Source organism: Lissotriton helveticus, chromosome 10 (assembly GCF_964261635.1).
Source record: "Lissotriton helveticus chromosome 10, aLisHel1.1, whole genome shotgun sequence".
NCBI lineage: Eukaryota > Metazoa > Chordata > Amphibia > Caudata > Salamandridae > Lissotriton > Lissotriton helveticus.
In genome coordinates this window covers 1,217,302,924-1,217,312,740 of record NC_136071.1, presented here as the reverse complement: position 1 = coordinate 1,217,312,740, position 9,817 = coordinate 1,217,302,924, and the positions used below count along the sequence as shown (strand labels likewise).

Genomic DNA, 9,817 nt, shown 5'->3' with positions numbered 1-9,817 from the left:
CTATTGTTTTGATTTCGTTCGAGAACTCCTGTAAAGAATGCAAGAACGACCAGTTCTTATGACATCCTTACTGACGTATTATGTCCATCCTTATGTCAAACTCGGCACCTTTCAGGTATAAATATACCGACGCTGCCCTAAGCAAAGACACGGTGGTGATGAGCTTGGAGCAGTGCTACTTGCCGGAGAGCCCAGCTGATGCAGGAAGCCCACGGACGCTGCCCCTCCCTTTTGACGCGCTGAGAGAGACGCTGTCTTTTCTCCTCCCGAGAAATCCAGCCTCCGGCGTTTCCGGCTTGCCCTCGCGGGTGACTGGGATACCGAGTCCTGAGAACGAGATACCAGACCTCCTGCTTTCTATTACCCAGGTACGGAACTGACTAAACCCTTACAGAGAATTCTTGAGTCAGATTCTTGGCAAACCAAACTTAACTTAAACTGCTACTTACTTACTCCCTCCCATGTATTAGGCTTAGGTCAGGTACACCGGGGTAGGCGTATTTAGAAGCACCAGTTGAGTACGTTAGTCAATGTATATTTGTCTGTATATATTTTATCTATTTTAAAGTATCACATGGCTAAGAAACCATATCCATGCTTTTACACTATTATTTCATAATACTCCTTTTACTGTATATCCATGAAGCTCCCCTAAATGTGAAATCTTTTGGAATTTGTGTTGCTGTTGCCTAACTATGTGCCCATTTGTTGGCGCGAATTTTTTCTCCTTCTGTTTTTCTTAAATGCTATACTGCGGTATGCCCCTAGCCGGGCGGGGGGAGGGGTGGGGTTCTTGTATTCCGTCTTCTTGCTGGTCTGTTTTATCCCCACCCAGACACAGCTACTGTAATGATTCAGTATTGAGAGTCCGCGCCCTGCCCTGTTGTCATTTTGTAAATTTTTTCCATTCACAATCCCTCCTCCCTCGGCTCCGATCCGGGTATTTGGTGCATATTCCTCCTCCCGGGGCACGCCCGCAATCCGGATCGAGTGTATGGATAGATGGGAAGGGAGGGGTGGCCTCCTTTTGATTTAAAAACAGCGGGAATGATGCCGGACGGTTATTACCACGGCTGCGGATGCAATATCGGATGCGGAAAAGATTACCCGAAGGTGAGCTTCTGATCCCTGAGATCTCGATTTTGAGCCCTTCTATCTCCCAGGCCCTCCTTTATCACTAGTATATCCGCTCGATTAAGGTATTTGTTCCCTCTATACAAACTAACTAACTCGATCATGAGCTAGTATTCGCACGCTTGAATGAGCCTCTGCCTTTCCCTGACATCGAGCGATTAAACAGGGGATAATTTCACCTTCCACCTACAGATATCCTTTATGAATGTTTTTATGCTTGAAATTCAACCTGTTCTAAAACATTATTATGGAATATATTGTTTTCCATGGCCTGTGTTCTTTCCCTGCTTGACAGACACCGGGATTTACTGTGTCTTCAAAACACCATGTTAAAACATATCATTTTTCGCTGTTCTCTTCTTTAAAAGAGGGCTTCAGCTGCGTGGCGAACAATTGCTCCCGGCACTGTATGGTGCTGGGGGTTGAGACTGCCGCGGAACAAGTTGTCTCTCTGAGTAAGGAAATTGCTGACCTAAAAGCAGATATTTTGGGAGATAACACACTTACCAAAGCTAAGGAGGCCGTAGATAACTTATAAGCAACCATCAAAGAATTTGATATAACAGCCCAAACCAAGAAATTGGAAAAGCTAGCTAGAGACCTTAGACTTTTTGATAAAAAAACTGTGTACCCGTACTTGCAGCCCGACTACTATAAGCAGGATAACCAGGGGCGTTTCACCAACCGTACTCATAGTGGCTACAGAGGAAGACATAATTTTACAACATTTTCCGATTCCTCTTACAGCTCTGGGAGTGACGTGGAGGCAGGACCCAGTTCTTCTTACAATTACCCACCTCAAGAGCTTGGATATCAGCAGTACCCTGCTCAATTCCAGCACTCTTTTTTAGATCAAGGCCGCGGACAATGGCGGCCCCCACGAGGACGTGGCAACCCTCGGATGAGAGGTCAAGCGAGAGGTCAACAACAACAAAATCCTGGCGGTTGGGAAGGCAACAGAGGCAAACAGCAGAAACAAGTCACCTTTCGCCCCGAAGTTCACGGAGAAATTTCGACCAGGAGGAATACCTACAGGTGGTGAACCAGGCATCCATCCAAGATCAGACTGGGGAACCAACCACACCTAATAGCAGTAGGTCATCCCCCAACCCTGTGATCAACATCTCTAATCACAATCTAGACGAAGAAGAGATCAAAGTTTTGAGCAGAGGTCTTTCCTATGTTCCCACGGCTCCACCCAATACATTTCTGCTGAAAACGGAACTATACAGATTTTTTAGGAAGATTAGGTTAAGATACTATTTCCGAAATCAAACTACTAGACAACGTAGTTCCATCACCGGCCTCAGAGAACCCTCCACTTTCTTTCCACCCACTTATGCCATGAGCCATAAGATTTTGGCGTTTGAAGAAATTGTGACCTTTGCAGTGGACCGTACATTGGACCAACGTAAATTTGTCAGATTGAATTTGCCCAAAACAGAGAAAAAGGCATTAATGGAGCTGTGCAACAACAAAGAGCTCGTCATCAAGCCCGCCGACAAAGGTGGGGCAATTGTCATTCAGGACCTTTGTAAATACAAAGAAGAGATCTATAGACAATTGTCAGATGGAGTAAGCTATCAGTTATTATCTACTGACCCCTCACGTGAATTGGCCACCACTATTCTGGCAGCCACACAAAAAGGATTGGATGCTGGCTTTCTTAGTGAGCAGGAATTCAAATTCCTCAATCAAAAGTTTCCACGACTTGCTACTATATATACCTTACCTAAGGTACATAAGAACCTAGAGAGTCCCCCTGGCCACCCAATCGTGTCAGGTTGTGGGTCTATGTTAGAACCTTTGTGCAAATATGTTGATTTTTTCCTAAAGCCGATTGCTCTCAACACTAAGGCGTATCTTCGTGATACCACATAAACTATTAATCTCATTGACGAAAGACCATTCAACCCAGGAAGTGAACTCTTGGTGACGTGCGATATTGTTTCGCTTTATACCAGCATCCCTCAACTTGATGCTTTGGAAGTGATGAGACAAGCCTTAGACAAGCGACCGGCACCTGTCCAGGTTCCCACAGACTTTATACTCGAGCTGCTGAGTATTGCCATGAGACAGAATTTCTTTATTTTCGAAGAAAATTTCTATTTGCAGACGAAGGGGGTAGCCATGGGGGCTACCTTCGCTCCGAATCTGGCTATTATTTTCATGGATCATTTTGAACATTAATATATTTTTTCCACTAATAACCCTTTTCAGAGTAGCCTGACTTTGTGGGTCAGATACATAGATGATGTTCTGTGTATCTGGGAAGGCAGCAAAGAACTACTTCTTGAGTTTCACGTTTGGCTCAACTCCAGAAACCCCCATATCCAATTCACGATGGATTCAAGCAATGAGAAGATTCCATTCTTGGATATTTCGATCTATGTAGATGACAATCGGTTACAAACTACTTTATTTAGGAAACCAACTGAGCGAAATTCCTTACTGCAATATGGGAGTCATCACCCCCGAGGTTTCAAAGACAATCTCCCAGTAGGCCAATTTCTTAGAATTAGGAGAAATTGCTCCACCCGTGGAAATTACATCCAAGAATCTGAGGTTTTAAGTGAGCGCCTCATCTCCCGAAGTTACCCCGCTAGAATGGTGAGACGCGCAAGGAAAAGGGCCTGGTACAATCCACGCGATATTCTGTTGAATCCAGAAATTACCAACCAATCGGAAATGGACCGGATCATCTGTGTAACCACTTTCTCCACACGGAGCAATGAAGTCAAACGTATTATCAACAAGAATTGGTCTCTTGTGTCGGATGAGATACAGCAAACGCAGTTCCCTCTTCATTCTTTTAAGAGGGCCAAAAACATACGGGACATGGTGGTCCACTCGTATCTGAAACCCGTCAGTCAACCGACTCTTACAAGTTTGTGGAATCTGCCTCCATTGGTGGGACATTATAGATGCGGTACATGCTCAGCATGTCAAACCACTATTCAGACTAAGACCTTTGACCGGAAGGACTTACAAGTTAAAACATCACACGAATTGCAATTCGAGTTGTTTGATCTACATTGTCCAATGCCCATGTAGACAGGTATATGTGGGTCAAACACAACAGAAGATTAAGTCACGCCTATCGTCCCACAGTAGCCGGTTACGCTGCAATGTGGCGGGTGCCCCGCTAGTGGAACACTGGCAAAGGGCTGGGCATGCTGTCTCAGATTTGAGATGGTTTGTCATTGAAAAGGTCTCTCTGGGGAGAAGAGGAGGTAATGTCTTGACAGTACTAAACACCCGTGAATCTAAATGGATGTCCCTCTTAGACTAAATCAAAAATGGCCTTAACGAGCAAGATAGCAGTTTGGCACAGTTGCCGGCCCTGGGTTGATGGGGTTACAGAGATCCATCCTAAATTAGATGGGGTCACACACCCTGTAGGTTTGGTATATAAGATAACGAATCCTAATGGGAATATGCTGATGCTCAGTGTGCTCCTGTACTATCTCAAAATACTTTCCGCCATATTCTGGGCTCCCACGATAAGCCACCCGCCTTCAACCTCATGTTTGAGAGTTGCGCGGGCATTTAGAATTATGCTGGTAGTATCTCCCTCAGGATTTGGCTTATAATGAATTTTGTAATAGGAATATGCTGATGTCTGTATGATCCTGTTTATACCATCTTAACATAAAATGTCTTTTGTTCTCATTTTGGGCTCTCACGAAAAGCAACCCGCTTTCAACCTCATGTTTGAGAGTTGCGCGGGTATTTGTAATTGTGTCACGATCTCCCAATTGAGTGTTCGTAAATGACCAGTATAACTTTGGGCAGACTCCGGCATGCATTAGTAAAAAAAATCTTTTTGTTATACCGTTATCCGAGCCCGTAATGAATCACACAATCAAACAATTATTGAAACTTATTTTCCTCCTGTGAGATGGTTACACGAAGACCACACTATCAAGATAAAAAATTCTTATTGTGTGGTCTATGTAGTAGCAATCGTATAGTTCTCCAAGTAACTCTTCCCTTTCCCTTAATGGGATTTTTTATCTGACTCCGCCCCCTAAACTCCGCGTAGCGGGAGTTGCGGAGTTACTGTCCACGGACACTTTTGATCCCATGGGGTATGTGTTAAACAGTGCGTTTTTTTGCAATTTACCCTGGTAATTCACTATCCTTTCCCCTGACCGTTTTCTCCAGTTCCCCATAGATTTATCCGTTATCGTGACTGACGGTTTGGCAGCACGAATCCCGCCGGTTACCAGCTATCGGACACAGGCTGATTACCCGATTACGTGGCACCGACGAGTGTTTTTTGAAAGACGGTTGGACTATTCCGCCCCCGTCGCTCTTCATTTACACACAGGTATGTTATGCTTTTGTAATTGGGTAAAACATACCGTGTGTTTCATATAATTGAAGAGTGCTCTGGCTATCGCTAGCCCTTGACATGGGTCTGCCTACAATCATATTTGCCCATGCAGAGTCCCCTATTAATATCATACTTGGCCTCAGCTCAATACTTGTATAACTGACAATAGACTCCTTGACCCCGTATGCCATACTGGGGCCTTGTATTTTTCTGTGGATAGTTTTAAAGTATTAGATAGATCCTTAAATCCAGTGATTTTTACCCACTAGTTCCAGCATTCGAGTAGCTTCCCTGACCCCCCCTTTTTTGTACCAGAATATTCAGGTCTTGATAAAGTAATTTGGTTTTTTAACCAGTAGTACATAGACGATGGGAAGGCCGCTTGACCACTGGTTGTCCTCTCTCTCCTCTGCAGCTTTTGCGAATTAATTACGCTGTGATCGACCTGCGACTACCGCACAGTCCATCCTATCTCCTCGTCCTGAGCCCAGTTGGGCCTCGACTCCATGGTAATTTCTTCAATTATCATTGTAATTCTTCACCATAGTCTAACTTATAGGGCTATAGTGTAATATCACATTGTTTAATTAACATTTACCAATCTACTATTAATTTGTCTGATAGGATTGCCCCAATCTTCCTGGTTGCATATGTCCTGATGAAGACCCCGCCTAAGGATTGAACGTAGCCTACACATAAGGGTCGAAACGTCGACGGCTTTCTTCTTAGACTTCCGGCACAAGCCCTCTGCATTCTCAAATTGACTGTGTGTCCGCTGAAAGTTTCTTTGTCAAAATATCTCTTCATTGTATGCCCTGATTTTTGGGCTTATGTATTTGAATTATTATGATTGTGTTGGTAACTTTTGTACTCATCACCTGTTTTCTTAACTGTGTTTACCTTTTCCTTGACCTTACACTTCTTCGAGCACTTCCCCTCCCCTTTCCCTCCTTTGGGGCTAAATGTTTGATTTTGCAACTACCTCATGGTATTGATAATAAATTACAGTACCTTGATTTCTCGTGCATTTATTGTTTTGTTAAGTTGTCTAAATAATAGTTGATGTGTGTTAGACACAACACGTCTCTCTTGCGGGGACCCCACCTATATGTATCACTCTTCTTTAAAAGGCCTCAGTATTTACTGTGTCCTGATACGTTCTTTGTTAAAATATATAGGGGCATATTATCAAGGGGTTTTATCTCCGCTTTTTTGGCTTTAAAAGCCAAGAAAGCGGAGATAAAATTATCCCTATTACCTAGCTGTCGCTAACACCAGTTAGCGACAGCTAGTAGGAGATAGCGACCATCTTGGGCCCCGCTTTGCATGTCAGTGATATTTATCACTAATGACATGCAAAGTGGGCGTGCCAAGATGTTAGCGACTGGAAACAGTCGCTAACATCGCTATCTCCTATTACCAACGTTTGGAGATATTTGCACTAAGCGCGAATATCTCCATAAACTAACACCTGCCCTGAGCAGTTCTTAGCCATGTTATCCAATGGCAGGTGGATAACATGGCTAAGAGCATTAGCTCGGTAATGCATGAATATCGCTGACTTTTCAGCGATATTCATGCATTGCGGCCGTTTTTTATCGCATTTGCGATAAACCTTGGTAATACCAAGGTTTATCTGCGGTAAAAATCGCCGCATCTTAGCGGTAACATTTTCTCTCTAACCAAGCAATAGCGATAATTATCGCTATTGCTTGGTAATATGCCCCATAATTCTTCACTGTTCATGTTTTTAGATCCTTGGGACTGAATGAAGTTGGCCCGCCCTGGCTGGGCTTTTACATCCCTCGTGTACACGATGACTATCGACCGCTAGGAAAGAAAAAACGTTGAAGCCTGAAATACGTTCGACCGGTAAGTGTTTTATTAGGGTTGTGAACGCGAGACTAGGATGTTGACTATTGAAAGACAGCATTGTGGCTATCCACCATCTTAAATAAACGTCCTTATATATATCCCCAGGTGCTTGTCTCGCTGCATTAACAGCTGGAAGGTGTTATAAGAAAGTAGCCCAGGTATCGCAGGGCCCATAGGTAAGACCCTTCAGAATCAGAAGTCGTTGTTGTGTTTTCCAACTATTTGAATTTCCTAAATCTAACCCCCAAAAAATGCTGTTTCCCTGTCCTAAAGTAAAGTAAAGTCCACATTTGTAAAGCGCACAATCACCAGTAAGGGTCTCTAGGCGCTGGGGGCCGTCGGGAAGATTAAGCGAGCTATTGCCCAGAGTCACATGGTGCTGGGCTAACCTGCCGCCGGAGCCGGGGATCGAACCGTGGTCCCCAGATTCCAGCGTCAGCCGCCCTGGCCGCGGCGCCACACCTCTCCCCTCCTACGCCAGAGCGCCCTTGAACTTGCATTATTGTTCGACTAAATAGACGGTATTTCATCAAAAGTACGTAGATTGTTCTGCCTGTGCCGCTCTACAATCAAGGTATATATTCCAGTTTTAAGGCTTAGTAGATTGTGCACACCCAAACTAGAAATGAACCAACGGGTGGTTACAAATACCTTAGCACCCATGTTTGCCGAACTCGGGCTTTCCTTTGGATTATTCTTAATTGTATTTAGTGTCTGGTCTAGAACTCTTTCTAATTCTCCTCTTCTTGGATGAATGTATTTTTGTTTCATTGTTGGGATTCCAGGTATTTAAGACCCTATTGGGCTTATCATGTATCAGAAAAGGCATCGGTTTTGAAATGCCTTGAATTAGATGCACTACTTTTAGCTCGCTTCAATGTTTTCTGTGATTTGAACTATAATTTTGCACAATATGATGGTAAATAGGATAATCATGAAGTGATGTGATGTGATTTTGTATATAAATAACATGTTATGTACATAATAGTGCCATCCGGTTTGAAAAACAAAAAAGCAAAACGAAAATGCAATTGTATAAAATGAGTTTAAAAGATGTTTCTCTTTTGTTCATCGCAGAATTGTCACGGCTGCAATAAACTGAGTTGCCCCGTTGTGGCCCCCCCTTCGTACACATGCCCTGATGAAGGTGCCGCCGTAGATCGGGCTTGGCACCGAAACGCGCCTTGGCGTGGTGAACATCGGTCCTGCTAACAATATCATATCTCCCCCCAGCATGTTGCTGAGAGGATACTGCAGGACAACCTCAGTGTAATTGTCTGCGATAGGCCGTGAGGTCCTTGGATTGTGTGAATGTGGATGGATGAATCGAATGTGTGAGTATGACCTAGTGGAATGAGTCTGTAAATATGAATGAAAGATGAGAGGGTGCCCGGGGGCTATGTATTTTTCTTAACTGTAAGTGCAATATTGTGTTATGTATTTATTTAAACGATGATGTCTTTAAACACTCTTTTTCATCATTTTGTTATTGTGAAAAATGAAAATAAAAAATATTTATTCTGAAAGTGCGTCAAAAATTCAATGTGCAGTCCGTGACAAGTGAGCTCGAAGTGGTGCATGTTATTAGTAAAGGACTCTTTGTGAGCCTCTGAATTGAACCATATAGGGCAGAGTCTTTGTTCTCTGATTTGGATTTACTTATCACCCCTCATCAGCCAGGCTAGCTTGAAACAGGTATCCCCCAGGAGCAGAGTGACATATCAGAGAGGCGGTGTCCAGTGTCAGCAGTGTGACACGTCAGAGAGGCGGTGTCCAGTGTCAGCAGAGTGACATGTCAGACAGGTGGCATCCAGTGTCAGCAGTGTGACATGTCAGAGAGGCGGTGTCCAGTGTCAGCAGTGTGACATGTCAGAGAGGCGGTGTCCAGTGTCAGCAGTGTGACACGTCAGAGAGGCGGTGTCCAGTGTCAGCAGTGTGACATGTCAGAGAGGCGGTGTCCAGTGTCAGCAGAGTGACATGTCAGAGAGGTGGCATCCAGTGTCAGCAGAGTAACATGTCAGAGAGGCGGTGTCCAGTGTCAGCAGAGTGACATGTCAGAGAGGTGGCATCCAGTGTCAGCAAAGTAACATGTCAGAGAGGTGGTGTCCAGTGTCAGCAGAGTGACATATCAGAGAGGTGGCATCCAGTGTCAGCAGAGTGACATGTCAGAGAGGCGGCATCCAGTGTCAGCAGAGTGACATGTAAGAGAGGTGGCATCCAGTGTCAGCAGAGTGACACGTCAGAGAGGAGTCATCCAGTGTCAGCAGAGTAACATGTCAGAGAGGCGGTGTCCAGTGTCAGCAGTGTGACATGTCAGAGAGGCAGTGTCCAGTGTCAGCAGAGTGACATGTCAGAGAGGTGGCATCCAGTGTCAGCAGAGTAACATGTCAGAGAGGCGGTGTCCAGTGTCAGCAGTGTGACATGTCAGAGAGGCGGTGTCCAGTGTCAGCAGAGTGACATGTCAGAGAG

General features: G+C 44.5%; 1 protein-coding gene and 1 long non-coding RNA gene across 4 annotated transcripts; both read left to right on the top strand.

Moving 5' to 3' along the window:
- Positions 1-237: 237 nt before the first annotated feature.
- Positions 238-6,489, top strand: LOC144784979 (uncharacterized). The gene is made up of 2 exons (XR_013601736.1): positions 238-368; positions 5,302-6,489. It is a non-coding gene; the product is annotated as an uncharacterized LOC144784979 (long non-coding RNA).
- On the top strand, positions 362-6,489 carry LOC144784978 (uncharacterized). Of its 3 annotated transcripts, XM_078664099.1 has the most exons (3): positions 362-5,467; positions 5,889-5,982; positions 6,098-6,489. In XM_078664099.1, exon 1 carries the CDS (start codon positions 2,002-2,004, stop codon positions 3,013-3,015), a length of 1,014 nt encoding a protein of 337 aa, XP_078520225.1. In that variant the 5' UTR covers positions 362-2,001; the 3' UTR covers positions 3,016-5,467; positions 5,889-5,982; positions 6,098-6,489. The 3 variants fall into 3 exon arrangements, with proteins under 3 accessions (XP_078520225.1, XP_078520224.1, XP_078520223.1); XM_078664098.1 differs by having other exon boundaries at positions 5,889-6,489; XM_078664097.1 differs by having other exon boundaries at positions 362-5,982.
- Positions 6,490-9,817: the final 3,328 nt, after the last annotated feature.

What these genes read in the sequence shown, in the direction of transcription:
- LOC144784978 (XM_078664099.1), top strand. Translation starts at nt 2,002, where the DNA reads ATGGCGGCCCCCACGAGGACGTGGCAACCCTCGGATGAGAGGTCAAGC.